Raw genomic sequence first — 25,423 nt, forward strand, 5'->3', positions numbered from 1 at the left:
TTTTTTTTTTTTGATTGGGTTGTTTGTTTTTTCAATTGAGCTGCATGATTGGTTTGTATATTTTGGAAATTAGTCCCTTGTTGGTTGCTTTGTTTGAAAATATTTTCTCCCATTCTGAGGATCTTCTTTTCGTTGTTTTGTTTATGGTCTCCTTTGTTATGCAAATATTTTTAAGTTCTTTCTTATGGTTCCTGACCAGAAAGCCATCACCAGCAATCGTTCTGCAAGTACCCTGTTCCAGGCACAGAACTTGGTGCTTATTAATATGAAGAATTCATAGAGTAATGTTTAAAAAAACCCATTAAGACTCCAGTTTCATGTATTGTTGGTGGAAATGTAAAATAGTTCAGCCACTTTGGAAACTAGTTTGGCAGTTCCCCAAAATATTAAACATAAAACCACAGTATGATCCAGCAATTCCATGCAAATTATATACATAGGACTTCCCTGGTGGTCCAGGGGCTAAGAATCCACCTGCCAGTGCAGGGGACACAGGTTTGACTTCTGGTCTGGGAAGATCCCTCACACCTTGAAGCAACCAATCCCAGCAACCAAGCCCATGCACCATAACTACTGAGCTTGAGTACCTACAGCCCATGCTCTGCAACAAGAGAAGCTACTGCAATGAGAAGCCCATGCAATACAACTAGAGAGTAGCCTCTGCTCACCACAGCTAGAGAAAGACCATGCAAAGCAGTGAAAACTCCAGCATATATAGCCAAAAAATCCCCCCCAAAAAAGGATATACCTAAGAAAATTGAAAGGGCTTCCCTGGTGGCACAGTGGTAAAGCCTTCACCTGCAATGCAGGAGACCCAGGTTCAGTCCCTGGGTAGGGAAGATCCCCTGGAGGAGGACACGGCAACCCACTCCAGTATTCTTTCCTGGAGAATCCCATGGACAGAGGACCCTGGTGGGCTGCAGTCCATAAGGTTGCAGAGTTGGAATGACTGAAGCAACTGAGCTCAGCTCAAGAAAATTGAAAACAGGCATTCACACAAAAACTTGTACACAGATATTCACAGCAGGATTATTCATAATAGTATAAATAAACAACTCAAATATCCATCAGCTGAAGAATGGATAACACAATGTGGCATTTTCATACAACAGAGAATATTACCTGGCAATAAAAAGGAATGAAATACCAGCACATGCTAGAACATGAACGAACCTTGAGACCACAATACTAAGTGAAAGAAGCCAGTCATAAAAGACAAGGTGACTTGTATGGTATGTGAACTATATATTAGTAAGTTTGTTTTTCCCCTTCATGGATCACAGCCTTGTCACAGCAAAGGGGCTTGCATAACTCAGTGAAGCTATGAGCCATGCCGCATAGGACTACCCAAGAAGGACAGGTCATAGTGAAGAATTCAGACAAAAGATGGTCCGTTGGAGGAGGAAATGACAACCCACTCTAGTATTCTTGCCTGGAGAACCACATGGACAGTATGAAAAGGCAAAAAGATATGACACCGGAAGAGGAGCCCCCAGGTCCAAAGGTGTACAATATGCTGCCGGGAAGAGTGGAGGACGGTTACAAATGGCTCTACAAAGAACGAAGTGGCTGGGCCTAAGTGGAAATGATGCTCAACTATGGATGTGTCTGGTGATGAAAGTAAAATCTGATGCTGTAAAGAACAATATTGCAAAGGAACATGGAGTGTTAGCTCCATGAATCATGGTAAATTGGACATGTCAACCAGGAGATGGCAAGATGAAACATCAACATCTTAGGAACTGGTGAACTATGCAAAAAAGGTCTTAATGACCCAGATAACCACGATGGTGTGCTCACTCACCTAGAGCCAGACATCTTAGAGTGTGAAGTCAAGTGTGCCTTAGGAAGCATTACAATGAACAAAGCTAGTGGAGGTGATGGAATTCCATCTGAGCTATTTCACATCCTAGAAGACGATACTGTTAAAGTGCTGCACTCAACATGTCAGGAAATTTGGAAAATTTGTCAGCAGTGGCCACAGGACTGCAAAAGGCCAATTTTCATTCCAATCTCAAAAAAGAACAATGCCAAAGAATGTTCAAACTACCATATAACAGTGCTCATTTCATATGTTAGCAAGGTTATATTCAAATCCTTCAAGCTAGGCTTCAGTGGTGCATGAACTGAGAACTTCCAGATGTACAAGATGGGTTTAGAAAAAGCAGAGGAACCAGAGATCAAATTGCCAACATTCTTTGGATCATAGAGAAAACAAGGGAATTCCAGAAAAACATTTACTTCTGCTTCATTGACTACGTGAAAACCTTTGACTGTGGATCACAACAAACTGTAGTAAATTCTTCAAAGAGATTGGAATACCAGATTACCTTCACTGTCTCCTGAGAAATCTGTATACAGGTCAAGAATCAACAGTTAGAACCGGACATGGAACAACAGACAGTTCAAAATTGGGAAAGGAGTACATCAAGGCTGTATATTGTTACCCTGCTTATTTAACTTATATGCAGAGTAGATCATTGGAAATGCAAGGCTGGATGAAGCACAAGCTGGAATCAATATTGCTGGAAGAAATATCAACAACCTCAGATATGCAGATGACACCACGCCAATGACAGAAAGTGAAGAGGAACGAAAGAGCCTCTTGATGAAGGTTAAAGAGGAGAGTGAAGAAGCTGACTTGAAACTCAACATCAAAAAACTAAGGTCATAGCATCTGGTCCCATCAGTTCAGACTCTTTGCGACCCTATGGACTGCAGCACCCCAGGCCTCCCTGTCTATCACCAAATCCTGGAGTTTACTCAAACTCTTGTCCATTGAGTTGGTGATGCCATCCAACCATCTCATCCTCTGTCGTCCCCTTCTCCTCTCGCCTTCAATCTTTCCTAGCATCAGGGTCTTTTCACATGAGTCAGTTCTTCAATCAGGTGCCAAAGTACTGGAATTTCACCTTTAGCATAAGTCCTTTCAATGAATATTCAGGATTGGTTTCCTTTAGGATTGCCTGGTTGGATCTCGTTGCAGTCCAAGGAACTCTCAAGAGTCTTCTACAACACCACAGTTCAAAGGTATTAATTCTTTGGCACTCAGCTTTCTTTATAGTCCAACTCTCACATCCATACATGACTACTGGAGAAACCACAGCTTTGACTAGAGGGACCTTTGTTGGCAAAGTAATGTCTCTGCTTTTTAATATGCTGTCTAGGTTGGTCATAACTTTTCTTCCAAGGACAGTGATTTTGAACTCCAAAAAGATAGTCTGTCACTGTTTCCACTGTTTCCCCATCTATTTGCCATGAAGTGATGGGACCAGATGCCATGATCTTAGTTTTCTGAATGTTGAGCTTTAAGCCAGTTTTTTCACTCTCCTCTTTCACTTTCATCAAGAGGCTCTTTACTTTTTTCTTCTTCACTTTCTGCCATAAGGGTGGTGTCATCTGCATATCTGAGGTTATTGATATTTCTCCCAGCAATCTTGATTCCAGCTTGTGCTTCATCCAGCCCCGTGTTTCTCATGATGTACTCTGCATATAAGTTAAATAAACAGGGTGACAATGTACAGCTTTGATGTACTCCTTTCCCTATTTGGAACCAGTCTGTTGCTACATGTCCAGTTCTAACTGTTGCTTCCTGACCTGCATATAGATTTCTCAAGAGGCAGGTCAGGTGGCCTGGTATTCCCATCTCTTGAAGAATTTTCCAGTTTGTGGTGATTCACACAGTCAAACGCTTTGGCATAGTCAATAAAGCAGAAGCAGATGTTTTTCTGGAACTCTCTTGCTTTTTCGATGATCCAGTGGATGTTGGCAATTTGATCTCTGGTTCTTCTGCCTTTTCTAAATCCAGCTTGAACATCTGGAAGTTCACAGTTCACCTACTGTTGAAGCCTGGCTTGGAGAATTTTGAACATTACTTTACTAGCATGTGAGATGAGTGCAATTGTGTGGTAGTCTGAGCATTCTTTGGCATTGCCTTTCTTTGGGATTGGAATGAAAACGGACCTTTCCTAGTCTGGTCTCATCACTTCATGGCAAATACAAAGGAAAAAAGTGGAAACAGTGACAGACTTTATTTTCTTGGGTTCCAAAATCATTTGTAGATGGTGATTGCAGCCATGAAATTAAAAGATGCTTGCTCCTTGGAAGGAAAGCTGTGATAAACCTAGACAGCATATTAAAAAGCAGAGACATCATTTGGCCAATAAAGGTTCATATAGTCTAAGCTATGTTTTTTTCTGGTAGTTATGTATAGATGTGAGAGTTGGACCATAAAGAAGAATGTCAAAGAATTGATGCTTTGAAATTGTGGTGCTGGAGAAGACTCTTGAGCATCCCTTGGACTGCAAGGAGATTAAACCAGTCAGTCCTAAAGGAAATCAACCCTATATATTCATTGGAAGGATTGATGCTGAATCTGAAGCTCCAATACTTTGGCCACCTGATTTGAAGAACCAAATCATTGGAAAAGGCCCTGATGCTGGGAAAGATTGAAGGCAGCAGGAGAAGAGGGTGACAGAGGATGAGAAGGTTCGTTGGCATCACTGACTCAGTGGATGTGAATTTGAACAAACTCCAGGAGATTGTGGAGGGCAGAGGAGACTAGTGTGCTGCAGTCCATGGGGTTGCAAAGAGTTCGACATGACTCAGCGAGGGAACAATGATAACAACAAAATTTGTTGTTTTTAAAACCCTCCATTTAATAAGGAAACCATGGCACAAAAATGAGCACATTCTTTAAGATTACACAGCTACTCTCCTGAGTTCACTCAGGGCAAGATACACACTTCCAAATAGCAGCATCTCGATGGTAAAGGATCATGGTTTTGTTTTGTTCTCCCCCAATGTTGACAGTCTTTTCTGGACTCCCCCTTTACCTCTGCCTGAAGAGCTGCCCGAGTTAGGTCAGAGTAGGAGATGGGTCAATGGAAGATAATAGTTATCAGGACCCTTTCATTTCATTCTTTCATCTCGTATGAGTTTACTGTTCCTCTCTCACTGTAGCATGTACACTCTAGGAATGCTGGGCTTTTGTTGTTTACTCCTGTGTCTCCAGGTACTAGCTCAGCACCTAGCATGATGGATGCAGCGAATAGCCACTGAAGGAATAAAAGGCAGACAGAGGAGGTTTCTGACTTTGGCTCTGTTAAAACTCTCAGAGGTAGAAATGGAGTAGGGGTGAGGTGGTGCACAGCATCAGAGATCTGAGGTACTTGTGGGAGAGATCTAGGAGACATTGGATATACGTGTCTAGAAAGCACTTCCCTAAGAATTCCACACTCAAATGCTTACGGGGACCAGGGAGGTGCCAGGAATCATGACAATGGCCTGTTCCTAAACAATGGATTGGAAATGACAGTGGCAATCTGGAGAGAATACGCCCCATCTCAAAGGACAGTCATAGGGGAAGTAGGTACAGTGTCAACAGATGAGTTTTCAAGAGACGCTGAGAACAAGAACTGCCAGGTGAAACCTTGTATGCAAGCCAAGTTTCTCCGGGCCAATCCATTTCTGACTTGTCAGCATGAACTAGGCTTGAGTCCTCCCGAGAAGTCAGGTATGTGTGGTGGTGGCAGAGAACGCTGGATCTGTCTTTCCTAAGGTGATCGATGGGTACACTTGGAACAAGTCAATTCTGGGTAGTTTGGGTGAGAGCCAGCTTTTGTAGCTTAGTTTAGTAGTCACTTGCTTTTTAAATGATTATACCAAAGAATGTTAACTGTAAAATGAGAGTTGTAAAATAGTACATTTCACAGGATCCCATTTTTTCATAATATTTTAAGCATACCAAGTAACTGGAGGAATATGCCCAACAGTTAACAGTGGCCATCTCTGAGGAATGGGATTATAAAGCATTTTTTCTTTGTACTAAGTATTTGTGTATTTATACTGTTTTATAATGACCACGTAAAAAATCAATGTAAAAAATTACACATCTTATCTAACACTAGTTACTACGCATGTCCATATACATGTGCAGGTGAACACCAACACCAAGTGATCGACAGCGTTTGCCTCTGAAGGGTATGCGGCTTGGGTGTTGATAAGATGCTCAGGTGCTATAGTTGGCCCTCCCTGACAGTGGTCCCGCATCCGTGGAGTCAACCAACCATTGATCGCGCGGTACTGTAAGAGGTATTTGTTGACAAAAGTCCACACATAAGTGGACCTGTGCAGCTCAAACCTGTGTTCAAGGTCAACTGGAATATGTAGTCCTCACGGCCAAAAAGTATAAAAAACTTCATTGCCCAACACTCAAATCCAACCCCTCCAGACGGAGAACAGACTGCCCAGGTGGGAAGGAGGGTAAAGCCTTCATCAGGACACGGGCAGTATTGTCCTCATCCCTCCCTGACCCCAGGACCCAGCCCAATACCCCGCCAGGTGATCCAAACACAAAGAGGAGCCAAGGGGCCTCATTGTAACACTCGGTTTTTATATAAATATCCGCATCATGTTACAGAATAAGCCCCACTGGGGAAAAAAAGTCAACGTTGTTTTCATTAAACCGACCCCTGCCTTCTAGGTTGGGCCCCAGCCTGGGGGCACCTGCTGCTTTGGGAAGGCTGGGGCTGCTGCCAAGAGGCTGCTGAAGAAGCTGCCTATGTGGCCCACCCCCAGGCCGACCCCCTTCTTTGGTGTGTGGTACATGGTGACCTTCTCTGGCTCCCCCCTCAGCCTGGGGCAGGGTTCTGGGGGACAGGGTTCTGGAGAGCAGGGCCCAGGAATCCTGGGGGCACTTGGAATAAGAGTGGGGGGTTGGGACCAAGCCACTAAGAGGTGGAGTATGAAGCTTAGAGGTTGCACCTTTGGGGAGGCAGGGCACAGAGGTAACAGGAGCAGGTGGGGGGAACCCGGGCTGTCAGTCAAGCAGGACGCATCTGCCCTTCTTTCTGGCCTAGGTACCCAGGTCCTTTCCCCTGTTGGTCCCCCTCCTGCTGGTCCCCGTATTCCCAGGAATAACCCCTGGGTTCCTGCCTGTCCCCTCCCAGCTCTTCCCTCTTAATTCCCCCTCCCCCCACAGAGAGGCCAGAGGCTAGGAACACAGCACCAGTCTTAGGATTTAATTAACCAGGAAGGGGGATTATTCGGAGGGGCACCCCTGTAAAAATGTACAAAAGGTCTGGGGGGCTATGTGGAAGGGGAGATAAATATGTACATGGAACCCCCCTTCCTTTAGCCCCTCCTCCCCCAGCCCTGAAAGGGCATGAGGACTTGGGTGGTAGGTGACGAGGAGGGGGGCACTTTGGCCTCTGGCTTAGTGAGCCCTTGGGGAGGCGGACCAAGGGCCTAGGGGCCCTCAGAAGGGGCAATGGTGCACCTCAGGAGATCATGAGATGTGACCTCTGAAATGACCCCCACTCTCAAGTACGTACACACACACACACACACACACACACTCTCTCTCACAGACACACACACAAACCTCTCTAGAGGCTTGTGACCTCTGCCCTCCCAGTGACCCCAAGGTCCAACTGATGCGTGATCTCATGGGGGTTGAGACTTCTGCTCCCAGATTCCATGACCTCAGAGGTGGCTGGTGAGGTCATGACCTCTGCCCTCCAGCCCTGGCTTGAAAACCTCAGCTCTAGGACCTTGTCAGAAGAAAGGGGGGATGGAGCTATGCCCCTGCCCCTCACCTTCCCTCACCTGTCAGCCCGGGCTGGGCCAGGGGCCCGAGGAGGGGAACTAGGCCGGGGGGCGGGCACAAGTGGAGGTGGTGCCCCCAAAAGGGCTCCTGGTGGGGTCTTGCTGAGAAGGTGAGGGGTTCCTGGGGCCGCAGTCGGTGGTGGCGGCGGAGCCAAGCGGCTGTAGAGTAGGGGATGGGCAGGCTCCAGACCGTAGAGGCGGGCGGCAGCCACGGCCCCAGGTCCAGTCAGCTCCTCTCCCGCCTCGTAGAAGCGGGGCGGCCTAGCGAGGCGAGGGGGCCCAGCCAACCAGGTTGGCTCTAGGAAGCCAGCACAGCGCTCTGGAGGACTAGGGCCCAGAAATGGGGGTGGCCGGGGCCTCTCAAACAGCAGGTGAAGGCCTTGGGGCCCGGTGGTGGCAGCGGCGGCGGCGGCAGCGGCAGCAGCGGCGGCGGCGGCAGCAGCAGCGGCCTCTTCCTTCCGCTCCTCCTTTACCCGCACAGACTCCTTGGTGGGCCGGGCCCCTTCCTCGCCAGCCCGGGCCTTGGGAGTAGCAGGAGAAACTCGGAGCTGGGGCCGGGAAAAGGGGAGGTCCCTGGGGAGGTGAGGAAAGAGAGGATGAAGGAGCTTAGATGGATGGCGGGCGGCAGGCAGAGGGCTGGGCAGGTGGGGAGCACGTGAAACCACACCTGTCCTTCTCCTCCTTGGTGAGAGAGGGCTCCCTCCGCTCTACCGGCCGCTCCTTGTCTGAGCCCGGGGTCCGGGCAGCCTCAGGGGGCCGGACCCAGGCAGGAAAGGCCAGAGGACTGCGATGCAGGCGGCCCCATGGGTCTGGGGGGGAGGCGAAGGCTGGTGGGGCCCCTGGACTTTCTTTCTGGGCAAAGACGGCGCCGGAGTCTAGACAGAGGACAGAGCAAAAGATGGTGGGAGCCAGGCGTGGCAGGGCCCACTCAGGCACCCTCCCGGCCCCCTGCCTGAGCACAGCAACCCACTGCCCTAGTCCCCACCCCACCCCTCCCCATCCCCTCCAGCACTCACTGAATGTGGGGCTGCCCAGGCCTCCAAAGGCCCCGTTGGAGAGGGCAGCCAAGGAGGCGAAGCTTGTGGGACGCCCAAAGGGATCTGTGGGAGAAAGGGGGGGACGGTCAGAGCACTGGGCAGCCGGCTCCGAATAGGCATCATGGACTGGCAAAGAGGCTGGTCAGCAAGCAGGCCCTGGAAAGGTACTGAGGTTTAATGTGCAATGTGTTGTTTAATGGCATAAGTTCCATGAGGGAGGCGGGATCATTCCCACTTAAGGAAGATCAAACAGGCTCAGAGAGGCGAAGTGACTTGCCCATCAGTGGTCATCTAACCAGCGAGCGGTATCCCTAATCCAGGCCTCTGACTCCAAGGTCAGGCTCTTACCCCACATTCCCCTATACCCGCCACCCAGGCCAGCTCAAGAGCCAGCCACTCGCCTGAGGAACCTCTGCTAGCTGCCTCCCACCTGTATGCAACTGAACCTTGACTTTGTGTGTATGTCACATGGCCAGTGAGAACACCTAACTTGCCAGCTGGGGAAATCTCACAATTGCCTCTTCTGGAACACCTTTCCCTGGGCCAGCCGGCTCAATTCCTCCTTGTTCATCCAAACTAGGATAAATCTCCCCAAGAAGCTGGCCGAGACCACTGGGAGCCAGGGACCATGTTACACAGCCTTCCTCTACATGCCTCTTCCCCCTACCCCTGGCTATTGCAGACAGTGAGCTGGCGAGGACTCGTGATAACTCTGCCCTTCGTTATCCCATTTTACAGATTGTAAAATCAAGGCTCAAAGCAGGGAGAGTAACTTGCTCGAGGTCACAAAGCAAGCGGACCCTGGTTTACCCTCCATTCCAGCTGCCTATCAGGTTTAATTTCAATCTCCCGCTTAACACCTCCAAGAAGTCAGGGTCAAGGCCTGGGTTGCCCCAACATGCCCCTGGCTCTTACCAATGTGGGTGCTGGGACTCAGAAAGGGTCCGTGGGCCCCGGGAGCTGCCGTGAAAGGGTTGGCTGCAGCATGGACGGCACCTGGGGCAGAGAGGCGGATGAGGCTGAGTGTGTGCAAGGTGGGCCTCGGGCTACAGGTGGGCACCCTCAGGCCCAGAGAGGGCTGGCCAGACTCACCAGTCGCAGTGAAGAGGGAGGCGGCCGGGTGGGAGAGCTCCTGCCCAGGGGGCAGGGCCCCATAGGGCCCCGGAAGGCAGGGCAGGAGGTCGTTCCGAAAGTCAAGCTTGTGGGAGTCGCCCTGCATGGGACAGGGAAAGGGGCAGTGAGTGGGGAGGCAGGTGTGGTCCTGCTCTTGCTTTTCCACCCTGAGGCCCCCTCCGAGAGCTGGCTGGTGCCAAGGGAGGGCTAGGGTGGGCCTCAGCCTCTCTCCAAACCTTCTCTGACCACCCCCCAGTTAGCTAGAGAACCTAGTACTGACTGTGGAATTGCTCAGGCAGTGACCAGGGATAGGAGAGGACGTTTCTGGCCAAGATTCTGCCAAGCTCCACTGAAGGTAGACACCCAGAGCTCAGGCAGGCCCGCTCTCCCCAGCCCTCCGGCCCCAGTACCTTCATCTTTTCCTGGTGTCTCAGGATCATGTAAGCCACACGCACGTGCATGGCACACCACTTCCCTGGTTTCTGCCGCCCCAGAAGGATGACCAAAGGGAAAGGGAAGGAAAGAACGTTCACTCATCACCCACTCCAGACCTGGCCCTGGGCCCAGCATCGCCATACAACATCCCCACTTGTCAACTCCCACAAGTGAGAGGTTAGGACTAGGTTCATTTCACAGCCTAGGAAACTTTTGAGGCTCAGAGAGAGAAACAGTCTTGCCCAAGGTCCCACGGCCTGCTATGTGTGAACCTTTGCAAGCCTTTTGTTTCCTGCTGTTCCATCTGGCTGCCTCCACGTCTTGGGCTTCTGGCTTATTCCCACGCAAGACCCACCCCTCAGACAAACACGCTGACGCCAGCCCCCAGCCTCATGCAGCCTGAGGTCCTCACCAAACTCACCCTCAAAGGTGGCCGGAAATGGTCAGGGATCTGGGAAGGGCAAAGCAGAGATTGGCGGCAGTTCAAACCCATTTACTGACCTGGGCACCTCATCTCCATAGTCCCCAGTACCCCGCCCACCCAAGCACCTCCCTAAGACCTTGTGTGGCGCCCTCAAACCTTTCCTTTTCCCCGTTTCTCCCACTCCAGGCATCTCCCTTCCAGCACCAAGTTATTGAACCTGGCCCCAAGGAGGTGCCCTGCCTAGAAGGCTGTAGAATGGGTTAGTGGGCAGCAGGTTTCTCAGAAAACAGCAGCTCTCTGATTGACAGTTTCATGTATAATGAGGATCTGCTTAAGATTTTTTTAGAAAAATACCTTTACAATGGTTAAAAGCAGCTAGAAAACCTCTGGTCTAGTCTCTTTAGCAACTATATCCTATGCTTTTCATGATGTTCCCAGAGCCCTGGGCTTTAAGGCTATTGCTCATGTCTCGTCACAAAGGGGCAGCTTATCTTTTCATTAAGGACAGAACTTCCTGGTATGATGTCATTTGAAAAAAAAGAATGCTGTGACTTAAAAAAAAAACAACCCTGAAAACCCTTATAAAAACTACCGTCCTAGTAATCTTATTTCTGGGGCAACTTCACAAAATTCCTATCCCTTATGCCTGAGAAAGCATTCACCAACAGAAATTCCCTCTCCTCAGATTCTCAGGGATACCCCTGATCACATATTAAAGAGAGGGATCAGGAGGTCACTCTCAAGTCAGCACTGCTCTCCCTCAACAGATCTTCGAGCTCCCCGAGGACCTGCCTTGACCCCCCTCACCTGTGTCCCCTTTTGGGGAAGCCCGCTCGGCACTGGCCCCAGTCGTGGTGGCAGCTCGGGGTTCGTGCTCTGAGAAAGGGGAGTGGAGGGATCAGTCAGAGGAGCTGATGCCAGGCATAAAAGGGGGCTAGAATCAAGCTCGGGGCTGGGACTGGGAGGGAGTACGGCTTTGAAAAAACCTGGATCCACAGGGTGAGGGCAGGAGGAGGGGCGTGCTTCGGGGGAATGAGAAGGTACATGGTTCCAGGGGTGCCTGGGTTTGTAAGGAGTGTGAGGTGGTGGTGGTGCTGGGTTGGGAGCTCACCTTGGGCTGGAAGGCCCCCTGCAGGGAGCCAAAGGAGACAGCCGGCGGGAGGCCCGGAGGGAGGCCGGGCACTGCGGGAGGGAAGGCCGTATACGGCTGTGGAGAGAAGGGGACTAGTCCAACTGGGGGTGGAGGTGCAGTCCAGGGCTGGTCTGCTCATCGGTCCACTGGCCTCCACCCTAGACCCCCCACCCTCCCCCAGGGAGCTCTCCCAGGCTCAAGGCTCTTGCTTTGGAAGCTGAAGACTGGACCCCCCCAGTCAGGGCCACACGCACTGATATATCCATGCCCACGCACCACACACACACACTCACATTATGCCGGAAAAGGCCTTCCATCTTTCCTGGATATTTCTCAAACTAGGGAAGAGAAGGGAAGAGTAAGCTGCCAGCCAGGAACCCAGGGCTTTCCCCTGGAAGCCACACCCTCCCCCCCAGGTCTCTGAGTCTCATCACTGGCCCAATGAGCTCACCATGTGGGGGCCGTGGGGTGGCAGCAGGCCCGGGGGGTAAGGGGTGAAGTGCTGGTGGGTGTGCTGGTGGGTGTGCTGGTGCTGGTGGTTGTGCTGGTGGAACTGGAAGGCCAGGGGCCGGGCCGAGCCCCCTGCCCCCACCACCTCGGGGCCACCCTGGGCATTCAGGTAGCGAGAGTTCAGGTCCTGGCCGATCAGGTCCTGCTCTGTGGGAGGGGAGGGGGAGAAGGCTTTAACATCTGTAGCCACCATGGCAGCCTCCTTGGGCCCGGGTGACTGGCCTTCCCTTCTGGCCGTGGGCCACTCCCTCCTCAAGCCCTGCTGCCTGCTAAGGTCCAGAAGCCCCGAAGTCAAATGGGCCCAAGCCCGGGGCCATGGCCCCCCGCCCCCCGGCCAGGATCCCAAACTCACCAGAAAGGGCGTTAGCGGCTGAGGCCCCAGGGTGCCCTGGCACCTGCAGCAGGGGTGGGGGTGGGGGCAGGGTGGGGCCAGGGGAGAACAAGGAGGGGTGGTGGGGTGGTGGGGGGGGCCGAAGCCCAGGAGGGGGGAAGCTGTGGGTGGATAAAGGCAGGGGCAGTGAGGGCGTCGGGGGCCGGTGGGTGAGCTGCGCGGACGAGGAGGAGGCAGATGAGGAGGAAGAGGACGAAGAGGATGATGAGGGGGGAGGTTGAGCCACGGGAGGGGCCGGGGCCTTGGGGGGCGGCCGTGAAGAGCTGGGGAGAGAAGTGGGGAGATGAGTGAGGGGCTGGGAGGTGCCAGCTCTGACGGGAGGGGGTCAGAAGCCTGGGAGATACCTTGACCCTGGTTCTCCAACATGGAAGGTGGTAGAACCCGGCCCCCAGGACCCCTACCCCCCACCCAGGGAACCCATCCTCAGACGGAGGTACCTCCCACACCCAACAATCCCCCTCCTCCTGTCTCTTCTTCTGCACAGCTGCTTCTGATGCCTCTGGTCTTTCCCTTTTCTGACTCAATCACAGCACAAAACATATCATTCATTTTGACGCTTAATTACAACAGGCCACCTGGGTTCCCACCCGAAGACAGTGGAAGCAGCACTGCGCTGGCCTGGTGTAGGAGTCAGGAGGCCTGAATTCGAGGCCCATCTTACCATTAACACCCTGGGTGACCTTGAGCAAGTCACTGCCTCTCTCTGAGCCTTAGTTTTCTCAGTAAGGGAAAAAATGATAATGATGATAACAATAACAACAAAAATTGCATCAATCGTTGCAGTGTCATTAATTCTTATCCTTTCGTGAGCACTTACTGTATGCCAAGTGCTGTCATCTGCTTTATATGCTAATCCAAGTCTCCAACATTTCACATCACCTTCCCAACTGCTGCCGCATCCCTGGGACCCCTTGTACCTTTTACTTCTTTAAACTTAACTCAGTTTTTTTTCCACTTGGCCTCACAAAACAGCAATGTGTAAAATTAAGGGGCTGAGGTACTACTTGTATTTTTTTTAAAAACACATCAAAACTGAAAAAATTTTACTCATGTACCATCTAAAATTCTCTCACACACCACTAACAAAAGTGTGTACACACTTTGGGAAACACTGCATTAACTCAAAATTAATCCTCCCGACAGCTTTACAATGAAGGTACTATTATTATTTCATTTTACAGAAAGAAAAAATTGAGGCTCAGAGAGGTTAAGTGACTTGTCAAAAATCACACAGCCATTAAGTGGCAGAGTAAGAATTTGAATCCAGGTCTGAATAACACCAAAGTCAGCACTATTAGTCATCATGTCAGCATTTCCCAAAGTATGTTCCAAACAACACTATTCCTAAGAGATGTGCCTTACAAAAAAAAAAAAACCTTGGGAAATAAAATTGGGAAACGGCATAAACTGGATTCCTCTGCAAGTCAAGGTATAAAGGGTTTTGAGAAGTCCTGTAGTAATCTCTTTAAATTTGTCCCACAGTATCTCTCAAACTTTTTAGCCCCCAAATCCCTTTTCAAGTGATATCCCACAGGAACCAACCCATGTCCCCAGACACAGAATGCAGGGGTTGGCACCAAAATGACCAGGTCTTTCCAGACCTGGCCAGACCTCCCAATCACTCACCTGCCAGTGCTGAGGTCCAGGCTGCTGCCATAGGGGGAAGTGCGGAGGCCAAAAGGCGAAACCCGAAGCTGCAGCTGGGGCTGGGGTGGGGGTGGCAGACTGGGGGTGGCCGGCAGGGGTGCAGGGGGTGAGACAGGAGGCCGAGGGGCCGGTGGAGGCGGTGGTTCCTTCGGGGGGAAAGGCACTAGCAGCGGGTCGGGCCCTGGGGGCTGTTCCTGGCTCCGCTCCAGGCCCGACACTTTAGGGACTACGGAGAGTTTTGCTTCACAGTTCCCATTGAAGGCGCCGTGGGGGCCCGAGGCTGTGAGGGCAGGACGGCAGACATACTCAGTTAAGGACCATGCTTACCCAATTTCCCTCCCTTGTCTCCAGCCCCAGCCCTTGGGACCAACCTTTGCTGGTTGAGACAGTAAAGGACGGGTCGAGGTCATCATCGGAGACCTGAGGAAGAAGGATAGGGACACAGGTTCTGGTCAGGTCAGGCCTTCACCCAGGAAGGCCAACAGCCTCTGCAGTTGGCTAGGCACTGGTAGTGGTGACAAGTCTATTCCATCAGCTTAGCTGAAATCCACTGAAGATTGGGGGCTCTAGGAGGCCCAATGCTCGGGGAAAAGAGTACAGCAACTAAGCCTGAGCATCTGATAGGCCAGGAAGACTGAATTGAGGCAGTACAGAAGTAACAGAGAAACAGACAAATCAAGGCAAAAATGTCAGATATCACTAACTGCTGGCACAGACTGTCTACCTATAGATCTATTTGGTCCATAAATGTCACCAAAAGTTTTAAACTAACTGCAAATACTTAGAAATCTAGAGATTCTTCATAAAAACTCAGATTCAGGTTTTCTTGACAATAGGCTCCCTGTCTCCCACTAGTGCCCTGATCAGATGGACAAGGACTATTTGCTTCACTACAGAAGTCCCTGTCCAGTCAACTTTTTAAACCACAGCCAGACACACATCAGGGAACACACATTTAGTTAGTGACAAAAGAGCATCAACTGCTAGAACACACTTTCAAAGCTAGCACATCAGCCCTAAAAACAAAGTGAAACGCACCTTCATAGCATATGTTCTTACATTGTGTACAATAGTTCAGTGTCCTCACTGCCACGACTATTGTCTACACACTCTAATCTACAGGAGCAGACTAATAACCAGCAGGAAAAACCAACTGGGTTCCAGAGCCACCCTGGGTTTCTGTGGAGAACCACTGGTATCTCCAAGCGCTTTGGAAAGTATAGCACAGGAAGGCATAGGCCTTTGACTCTTTGGTCAGTTGGCTCCCATTACCAAATAAAACTTGTCATTTACTTTCTCAATCCCCCCCACCCCCCAACCTGCCCACTTGCCCCACGCATCCTCCCCAAACATCTATTTCTGGCTCAACTTAACCCACTTTCCCCACTTAAGGGAAGGCTCTGTCTGCTGTACAAGGAGACCTTTAAGGCACAGTTCATGAGCTGTAATACTGCCCACCCAACAAGCTCTAGCCCCACTCACCCTCTCGTCCAGATCACTTTCTGCATCACACTGGGGAGAAGGAAAGACAGGGGTGTCACAACAGGGAAGAGAAGGGGGGCCCAAGGTCAAGGGGTGTTTCAGACAGGGAATGAACAGGGAGGGGCCCGTACAGGTGGAGAGCACTTACTATGTATCCAGCTTCCAGAGAATGACGGGAGGAGGCCTGAGAAAGACCAGAGTCCAGAGGTAAGGGAGGCTGGCTGGCGAGGCCTTTGGATAAAGTCTAAGCTCCCTGGCAAGGCACTGAAGGCCCCTCACGACCTATTCTCAGTCTTCTACTCCCCACCCAGTTCCCAATGCTCTGGCAGCTTTTCAAATCTACCAGATTCTCACATCTCTGCGCTTTTGCCCAAAACAACTTAGCCCTATTTCTCTTCTCAGCAAACTTATGACTATCCTTCAAGGCCTGACTAAGACATCCCAGGGGGCTTTCCCTAACCACAACCCTCCTCCCATCCCCCAGGCAGAATGAGTGGCTTCCTCATGTGGGTTTCTGCAGCATCTCTCCCAGATCTCTACCTTCTGGTGCCTCTCAAGTTTTGGTCTAGGTGTTTGCTCAAAGATTATTTCTTTCCTACTAGACTGACACTGATTTGAAAAGGAGTGCAGAGGCCACCACATCTAATTTACAATTCAACAACATCCTTTTGATACATCTCTGAATTATCAGTATGTTCGAGGCAGACCCAGTATCAGCCAAAAGCGGGCAAGTCTGACTGTGAACATGTCTTTATCAGTCCGGGACGGGGCAGTGGGAACTCAAATATGCTCTGCCTTTCTCTTTGCCCTTAGAGACTGGGGTCACTTCACCATGGGTAGCAGCACTACTGACGGAAAATGTGTCCATATGAAGAACATTCGGCTCAGAGTTTCAAAGGACAGGGATCTAGGACAAGCTCACCTCTTTCCTTCTCCTCTTATTGGGCCATTTTCGGGCCCGATCCCCAGAGGGCCGGCCAGGCTCTCGATCAGAGCTGTCCCCTGGTTCCCCAGTTGCCCCACTGGAGCCACCCCTCTTCCGTTTCCCAGAATGCTTCAGCCGATGCTCCAGTCGCTCTGGGGGCTGAAGAGACGCATCCTTCTGTGGAGGAGGAGGTGGGACTAAAGTACATGGTGGAGAAAGGAAAGCTCCCCACCTCTCTGGGGTGACCAAGCTACCAAAGTGGCTCTCGGCCCGGTAACCTGGTTGGTCCCTGGAGACTAGCTCTACCTCCTCCCACCCCAGGGTGGGGCAGAGGCCTGGCCAGAGGAGCCGGTTGCTCTGGTTTGGGGTGCCAGCATTCCCCCCTCAACTCCACCCACTCCAGACACCGTACCCTTCTCTCTGGCCCTCTGAAGCCCCCCAAAGGTCCCCGGCCCCAACAGGCCTCACCTGCAAGGCCTCGAGGCTGGCGAAGCTGGCGATGGCGAAACCATCGATCAAGTCCTCCTCCTCTTCCTCCTCCTCCTCAGGCTCTTCCTCAGCCTCCCCATCGTCTGCGCCCCCCTCCTCCTCCTCCTCCTCTTCCTCCCCGCGGCTGCCCGAGCCAGCAGGCCGCTTCCGAGCTCGGGGTCGCGGGGGCCGAGGCCTGGGACGCGGCCGCCGCCGTCTCGGGCCTCCGGGCCGCTCTCCAGACGAAGCTGACGACCACGGCCTGGCCGGCGGCGGCGGCGACGACGAGGACGAGGAGCCGCGCGGGGCGACCAACAGGGCCCGGGGCGCGTCGCCGCCGGGACCTCGGCGGCGCCGCTGCTCCCGGTCTCGGTCTCGGCGCGAGCAGCGCCGCCGCCGCCGCTCCCCCTCAGCGGCCCAGCCCGGGCCAGGAGCCGCGGCCGCTGCCGTCTCCATGGCGACCGCCCTCACCGCCGCATCCGGAGGCGGCGGGCCCCGGAGCGGCCTGTCCGCAGGCCCGGGGTCGCAGGCGCGGCGCTGGCGGCTGCACAGGGACGAGAGGGCCACGGCTTTCCCTTTAAAGCAGGATCTGCTCGCCCCGAGCGTGCCCCAAGGCCAAGGCCCAGGGAGCCGGCGCCGCCCCCGGGGCGACAAGCCCGAGAGCCCCCCCTGTGGGGCCGGCGGGGCCGAGACAGCGAAAACGGGGCGGCCTTCCCTTTAAGGCAAGGCCTCAAGTTGTCCAGTCCCTGACTCCTTTAAGACGACCCGACGGTGTCCGACCGGCCTAGTTCGGTGGCCGCCCCCTACCAGGGGTCGAGACAAGTCTCCCCGAGGAAGAGGAAGGGCCACCCCTTTAAAAGGGGCCGAGAGCTCGCCCCGAAACGTCGACCTCCCCTTTAAAAGTGCCTCAAGTCCTCCGGCTAAAAGAGGCCACCCCTTTAAGGAGTCCCGGGTTCTCCAAACAGCAGGCCGCCCCTTTAAGGGCTCGGGAGTTAGTTTCTAGTCCTCCAAAAACGGCCACTTCCCCTTTAAGTTGAATTTAAAGGACTTCTAGCTTTGAGAAGTGGCGATGAGAATCCCCTGCTCGCTCCAATTCTCCCAACAGCACAGTTCTCAATTTGTCAGCGTCTGTTCGGCGGCTTCCCCTTTAAAGGCTGGCGTTGTAGTCCGCCGAGATCGGTGGCCACCCCTTTAAGGAGATTTAAAGGGGCCTCTTCCAGGCCCAGCTCTTCCAGCCTCCGCCTCCGGTCGCCATGAAAGGCGCGAGGTGGGGGGCGGGGCCGAGGGGGCCAGCCCTCCAAAGCCCCGGATGTGAGGCAACGGTGACGGGTAGAGCTTGTCTGTCTGCCGACATAAAAGTCTCTTCCTTCTTTCCTCCGTCTCTGTCTGACGTTCTCCTTAAAGAATCCGGAACAGCTGCTGAGCAGCTGGGGAGCTCCAGCTCACCCTCCTGTCGTCTCCTTTGGAGTCTTGGGCCTCTTCTCCGCCAGGACTTCCCTACCCCTCCTCCCTCTTCCTCCTCAGCCTACGCCTCCTTCCTCTCTCTGTCTCCTCCCACTTTCCGCCCCCTTCCCCTCACCCCTCTGCAGGCTTAGCCGTTGATAGGCTGAGACGTGTACGTCAAGTCGAAGGGGCGGAGTCAAACGCGGGAGGGAGGGAGTAATATGTAACCGCCCTCAAATCTTGGATTTGGTATACGTCAGATTAGCTCCGCCCCTCATCAAGTCTTGTGACTCAACTGGTTAGAAGTAGGTGCTTGGGGCGGTCCTCCAGATGATCCCGCCTCTTCCTGCTCTTCGTTTATTGGCTAGTCTCCTGACGGCGTCTAGCCGAGGATCTGGATCTAGAGTGCGAGTCGTTGGGGACAGTTGGCCGCTGGGTGGCGCGCGGCCGCGGAAGGACACTGTCCACTGCCAGTTATGTGTTCTCTCCCTTTCTGCCACTTGGCTTACTCCACAGGCTGTCTGGCTCCTCGCGCACGCGCGTGATGCTACAACCATCACGCTGGCAGCTCAGCGGGATCCTCCGCCGTGCCGGGTGGTTAGAGCACGCGGCTTGAGAGCGCCAGTCGAGCGTAAAGGAAGCTTTCGCGTCCAGTTACTGCTCGGTGCAGGAGGAGTGCTGGCCTGAGGTCTGCGTGCTAACAAGAAAAAGTTTGCATTATGTGCCGGACACTTTCTCACATATGAACTCATTTGACAGAAGTCTCTTCGGAAGGTACTACCATCAGCCCCATTTTACAGGAGAGAGGAATTGATACACTTTCAGTTTCCTAAGCAGGATTTACTCAGGAGGCTTAGCTCCAGTCTATGCTCCTGGCCACTATTCTACCTTTAAGTTATGAAGTTGTAGTGTGGCACTTGTGTTCTCCGGTTGCCTGGGTTTCCTTTTTAATGTGGACATTACACTGACAGTTTGCTTTCTCGTGGATAAAATGGATGTAATTCTCATAGGGCTATTTGTAGGTCAAGTACCTGTGACAGATTGTTGTAGGTGCTTACTTATAGCTAATTATTATTAGTTCTTGAATCCAACAACAGATTCTTGGCCTGTGTGTTAGAAGGAACTCAGGGCTATCTAGAACAGGGCTTTAGTCCACTCTAGGACTTTCAGCCTCTTCCTTTTTTTTTTTTTTGCTGTGCCACACAGTGTGCAGGCTCTTAGTCCTCCAACCAGGAATGGAACCTGCAGCCCCTGCAGTGGAAACATGGAATGCTAACCCCTAGACCACCAGGGCATTCCCTCAGTCCCTGACCAGGGTCCAGTATCACAGTATCTTCTGGAGCAGATTCAGAAGTATCCCTCTGCATAGGAAAATTCTCAACCCAAGAAGGTATCGCCAATGACCATTCCTCTACCCCGTTCCCTATATCCCACTTCATGGTCTTTCCTGGTACCACCCTCATTTCCCAGTTTTACAGGCCAAAGTAGAAACATCAGCCAGGACTGGCAGTGAATCTCAAACTCCACTAGCGACATACAGAAGAATCAGAAACATATCGAAAACTTTACTAGAAATATAGAGAAAAAATTATAACTGCCTCAGAGACTTCCCCCCCGCCCCCTCAGGATGCATGGACAGACAAACAAATGGAGCTTCTAAGTCCGAGGGGGCCGATCTTGATCCCCTTCCTCCTCCTCCTCCAGGAGTGAGGCATCCAGCTCCTGGAGTCGCTGCTGCAGCAGGGGTTCTACATCTGGGCTGGGGCCCAGATTGGGAGGAAGGGTCCTGCCAGCTGCAGCCCGGGCCCCTCGAGATGGCCGCCGGGATCGAGGAAGACTGCTGTCCCGAAATTCTACAGTCCGCCGGAGCTTCCTTGAGCTGGTGAAAATCAGAGTCCCATTGCGCTCCCGGGGTTCCTCAAAGATGGTCTCAAAGGTCCTGAACCAGGCAGGGAGGAGTCCAGGTTACCAGCATGCCCCCTGATTCCAGTTTTCCCTCTGTCACCCCTAAGCCTTCAAAGTTTCTCACCTCCTGGTTGTGGGTGACTGGTAATTCTTGTTGGTGTAAATTTCTTCCAAGCTGAACTCTTTCTTGTTCAACCTACGAGCCAAGAGCAGAGGTCACTGAGAAACCTGGGGCCAGTGGGCCTAGAGAAGGGATAAGTAAGGCCTGGTCTATATTTCAGTTTCTAGGATCTGCCAGGAGCCGGGAGTGCTGCCTGAGGCAGACAGATGGTTCTACATGCAAACCACATCCAGAACAAACGAACTCCTCCAAGCTTGACCGAGAGGAAGGGGAGCCACACTCAGGGGACCTGAGCCTACACCTGCTTCAGATCCATGCATGACAAGCTTCTCACCTGACTGGCCGAGGCAGCCCCATGGGTGTGAGGTTTATTTGAGAACGGGCCGGTGTCCTGCGTATTCTGAATCGAGAGACTTTCCCAATGGTCTGCAGAGATGGGGCAGAGGGTAAAAAGTGCAGCGTGGACTCAGGCTCCCGCTTGTCTCCTCCCCGTTCACCTGTACCCCTACCTTGGTCTCAGAGTCTGAAAGCACCTGGTCTTCTGGGGCCCTTGGCTCCTTTCTCTTGGTTGAGCTCAACCTGTAGAGAAGGTCAAGGCTCAGAGCCATTGAGCCTTGGCAGCTGCTAAGCTCATTCCCAGCTGCCTCCCCCTCTCCTGCCCACTGGATACTAGGGTAGGAGGCTGTGCCCCCTCCTGTGGCCAGAGCTTTAAGGAGGGTTTATCAAGAGCACTACCTGGGTTCTGCAGGTTCAGAGAAGGAAGAGGTGGATGCAGTAGACGAGCAAGATGTGACGAGGGGAGGAGAGCCTCCCACTCCTCCAAGAGGGAAGACCTCTTTCCGGAGACAGGGCCGAGGGGGTGGTGGGGCTTTGGCCATCTCTCCACCACCCACTGTGTGCCGCCGAGGCCGAGGCCGGCTTGAGGGGGCCGGAACAGGGGGCCAGCTGCAGGGATCTGGGCCAGGAGGCCCCAGGTCAGGGCAGGAGTGGCTTCGGCCCAGAGAGGGCTTAGTGAGAGATGCTGGGGGGTTCTGGTCTTGGGTCCGCCATTGGCGGATAGGGGGCCGGGGACTGATTGCCACAGTGCCCTCAGAAGCCCCGGACTGCCCAGCCTCTGAGATGGCAATCTTCAACTCCAACTTCATGGGGGGTGATGGGGGTGGGGGTCGCGGGGCTTTGTTGGGTGTGAGGAAGATGTCAGCAAAGCTCTCCAGCTTGGAGCGGACGGAATGGAAGAGGGGGGCCAAGCCCCAGGGACTGAGGCGGGGGCGTAAAAGGCTGGACGGCGGTGGGGTCGATGGGGGCTCCAGAACAGGATCTGGGGCTGAGGAAAGGAGAGGGTCAGGTGCATATTCCTTAGCTGCAGGTGTCTAAGCCCCACTTCAGGAGTCTTAGTCCCTCCCCCAAACACTAACCTTTGCCCACTGAGGAATAAGCCCAGCCCTAAAATACCAAGCCTTAAATTCAGAAGTTAAGCTTCAGTCTCTGAACTCTAAACTCCATCTTCACACACCAAGCTCCGCCCTGAGAAGGGGTTAAGCCCCATCCCCACCTCTGCACCTGACACTTCTAAGCTCAGCTAGAATTTTCCAGAACCTTCCTTCTCATCCATCTGAGTCCTTACCTGGTGGTGGGCTCGCCAGAGGGTTTGCAGACAGGGCAGATGGATGGGATGGGGCTGGCAGGTCCCTGGACGGAGGCTTTGGCTGGTGAACCATCACCTTGGGCTCAGCTCTGGGGTGAAGGGGCAAGTTAAAGGCAGAGGAACCTTTCAGATTCAGATCCCACCTAAGCCAGGACCTCCCCTGTCCCTTAATGCTTCTGAAGGTGCTACAGGGAAGCACTGGACATGTAAAGTCTGATGCCCCTAGCTTTGGCTGCCTGGATAAGAGCTGCCACCTACACGTCTTCATAATCCCTTCCCAACCCTCTCACCTTCTCGCTGGGACGATGAAGTTGGGAGCCTCATCAGCAAAGCCCTGGATATAAACAGGGGGTGTTCATGGGGAGGCAGGGAAGCCCCCTGTGGCCTCCATAGCTCCCCTATCCCCACTCTGTCAGTCTCCAGATGCCTACCTGGGTTCACACTAAAGACTTTTTCATATAGGTCTTTGCTCAGGCAGTGTCTTCCAATCTAAAATGCTATCCTCCTCGCTCTGAGCAAAATCCACCCCAGACACAGTCCTCCCACAACTTTCTTCTATGCCCAGTGACATGGCTGTGCCCAGCCAAACCCCTGACATCATTCCCTGGAGTTCCCATACCTCAGCTCGGGGTCTGGAGCTGGCAATGTCCTGTAGCATCACCACCAGGGTGGGCTGGTGCACCTGGTCCACCTTTTGTGAAGGGCCCTCCTCTGGGCCAGGTGTTGTCCTTGATTGCCGCCTTGGGGTGGAAGGGGGCCGACGGACACGGCTCAAGGGCTCTCGACATAGGTGCAGTGGGTCGGGAGGCCTAGAGAGGGAACAGGAAGATCAGTGGGGCTCAGCTGTGTTCCCAGCTCCTCCCAATTCTGCCATGCTCACCTGGCTTGTGGGGACCACGTGGCCTGCCGGGGTGGCAAGGCAGGCAGCTGGCTGCGAACAGAATCCCGACGGTTGCTGTGGTGTCGTGGGGCGGAACTCTCTTCTTGGGGTGCCAGGGGGACCTCAGAGAGGAGGAGATGTCAAGAGGAAGGTGATGGAATGAGGCTGGATGAAACGGGGCCTCCCCATGCCTAACAGTGCCCTGTGTCATCAAGATGACAGAAATAGTGGCTAGAATTCATTTGCAATCCCCAAAGAAGAGGTCAGTTATGGCCCGAGCTGTTTGATATGGGGCCTGGGTAATGTTACCCAGGCTATTTGCATAAATGAAAAGGACAGGGTGACCTGAAGTGAGTCATTGCCCTAGTTGGGGCCTCAGTTTTTCTAATCTGTGCAGTGGAGCCAAAGACCTCAGCCCAAGGATTGCCTAGAAATTGGGCTGGGAAGAAAGCAGGGGAGTTTCTCACACTTAAGAATTGTGGGGATGTGGTTTTGGCACCAGAGATCCTGCCCAATTCCAGGTTGGAGTAAGTGAAAGTCAAGCAAAAAAAAAAAAAAATATTAGGGAGACTGACTGATGAGTGTGAGAATGAGGTGTCTGGACCTCAGTGATCCTCACTTGACCCAGTTTGACTTTGCTACTGAGGGGACCTGATGAAGAAGGGGGCCTCTCAGTTCAAGAGGCTCACCATGCGGGCAGCCATGACATCTTCCAGGACCACGGCCAGGACCCGCCGAGAGGCTTTTTCCAAGGGCGAAGGGGCCCCGAGAGGCTGCAGTTTCGGCCGTTTGGGGCTCTTGGCTCCCCATAATGCTCCAGCAAGGGGTTGGCGGCACAGACGCTGCCGGCCAGGCGTGCTGAAGGATGAGAAAAGCAGAAGACGATCGCCTGAGCCTGTTGTTGGCCCTGTGGTTTCCCCGGTACGGCCACCAGGCTCCCCGTTTCCCGGGCTCAAGACAGGCGGGCGGGGTGCGCTCTCACCTGGAGTCCCCGGGCAAGTCCATGGGGGGAAGCGGCGGCTCCGGGGAGTCCCTGGGGGATCCCAGGTTCCAGCCTGGGGTAGGGGGGGAGCGGGGGAGCGGGGAGTGAGGGCCAGCCCCTCCCGTGGGGCTCCACCCTTCATGGTCCGCCCGCGGCTCCCGGTAGCCCACGGTTCGGAGCCCTGGGGCGCGTAAGGGCGCCCTCGCCTGGCTACCGGGAACGGGTATCTCCCCTCTGCCGCCGCGGCGATCGGCGATCGCCCTGCCTGAGCCGCGAGAATCTGGGTTGCAGCGGTCCCAGTTCTCCCACGGCCCGAGCTTCCTGGGGCCTTTGTCCCTGCAGATTCCGCCCTGAGATCCCCGGGATCAGCTGGGATCCCAGTCCTCGGAGGCTCAGTTTCCGCCGGATCTCTCCACGGGGAGTGGCCGAGCACTCTGAAGCAATACTCGCACACACCGGCGGCCCTCCCTCCCACCTGATCCCCTAGACTGGATCCCCGCGAACACAATGCTCCAGCGCGGTTCCTCCAAACAGACGCCGCGCGAGTATCCTCCTCTCCCTGTGAGCTTCGGCTTCGCAAAGCTACACTCAAAGAGAGACGGCCCGAGCTTGAGCATCACGAACTCAGTCCGGATCCCCGGGGATCCACTGTCAAGCAGATACCCCCTTCACTCCAATCCCGGGAGGTCCCGCCCACAGACCCCCTCCCTCCGCCCTCCCCTGATCCCCGCCCAGCGCTCTCCCCAGCCCGGGACCAGATGGTCCAAAAGTTTCTTTCCCTCCCTCCGCCTGCCCTCTCTCCAGCCGCTCGGTGCCCTCCCCCGCGCGCCGCTCACCGCCGCCTCCCGTGGATCCCGGGTCTTCGACGGCTCCCACCTCCGGCTCCTTTAAAACTAGCCTTGGCCAGCACTGCCCAACCGCCGAGGGCCTTCTTCTCGGAGCCTTTGGGCACCGCCCAATCGCCGGTCCTGGTCTTCCGGGGTGGTGAGAAACTAAGTGAAGCCGCCTGGCGGCCATCATGCCTAAGGGTAAGAAGCCAATTGGGGAGTGCCGCCATTATAGTTGAGGGCAGATTGTGCTGTGCTCGATCGTCTTTTCTGGCCGATGGGTGGCCGAAGTCTAGGGCAAGTTTCTAGAGCTACTGAGGCAACTCTGGTGAAGCTAGGCTACCGCCACGTTTTTTAAGGGCATCTTCCGGTTCTTTCATTCTTAGACCAATAAACGTGAACTGAGTGCTAACGATTTGTGAAAGTTTCCTAGAGAGGCCCCATTGAG

General features: G+C 53.4%; 2 protein-coding genes across 2 annotated transcripts; both read right to left on the reverse strand.

The window, feature by feature from the left end:
* Positions 1-6,909: 6,909 nt before the first annotated feature.
* FBRS (fibrosin) lies at positions 6,910-17,628 on the reverse strand. Its single transcript, XM_068967773.1, has 18 exons — positions 17,173-17,628; positions 16,702-16,881; positions 15,928-15,963; positions 15,780-15,809; positions 14,669-14,717; positions 14,277-14,577; positions 12,612-12,913; positions 12,201-12,406; positions 12,043-12,087; positions 11,729-11,824; positions 11,425-11,493; positions 10,615-10,644; positions 10,169-10,240; positions 9,738-9,858; positions 9,561-9,641; positions 8,625-8,708; positions 8,276-8,483; positions 6,910-8,181 (listed from the first exon to the last, which is right to left on the reverse strand). The coding sequence occupies exons 1-18, from the start codon at positions 17,626-17,628 to the stop codon at positions 7,605-7,607; spliced, it is 2,943 nt and encodes a 980-aa protein (XP_068823874.1). The 3' UTR covers positions 6,910-7,604.
* A 2,612-nt stretch (positions 17,629-20,240) lies between these two features.
* Positions 20,241-25,068, reverse strand: PRR14 (proline rich 14). The gene is made up of 12 exons (XM_068968151.1): positions 24,985-25,068; positions 24,149-24,221; positions 23,856-24,024; positions 23,167-23,288; positions 22,906-23,095; positions 22,577-22,620; positions 22,266-22,375; positions 21,377-21,965; positions 21,151-21,220; positions 20,976-21,067; positions 20,645-20,716; positions 20,241-20,554 (listed from the first exon to the last, which is right to left on the reverse strand). Exons 2-12 carry the CDS (start codon positions 24,169-24,171, stop codon positions 20,272-20,274), a joined length of 1,764 nt encoding a protein of 587 aa, XP_068824252.1. The 5' UTR covers positions 24,172-24,221; positions 24,985-25,068; the 3' UTR covers positions 20,241-20,271.
* Positions 25,069-25,423: the final 355 nt, after the last annotated feature.

Source organism: Capricornis sumatraensis, chromosome 3 (genome assembly GCF_032405125.1).
Source record: "Capricornis sumatraensis isolate serow.1 chromosome 3, serow.2, whole genome shotgun sequence".
Lineage (NCBI taxonomy): Eukaryota > Metazoa > Chordata > Mammalia > Artiodactyla > Bovidae > Capricornis > Capricornis sumatraensis.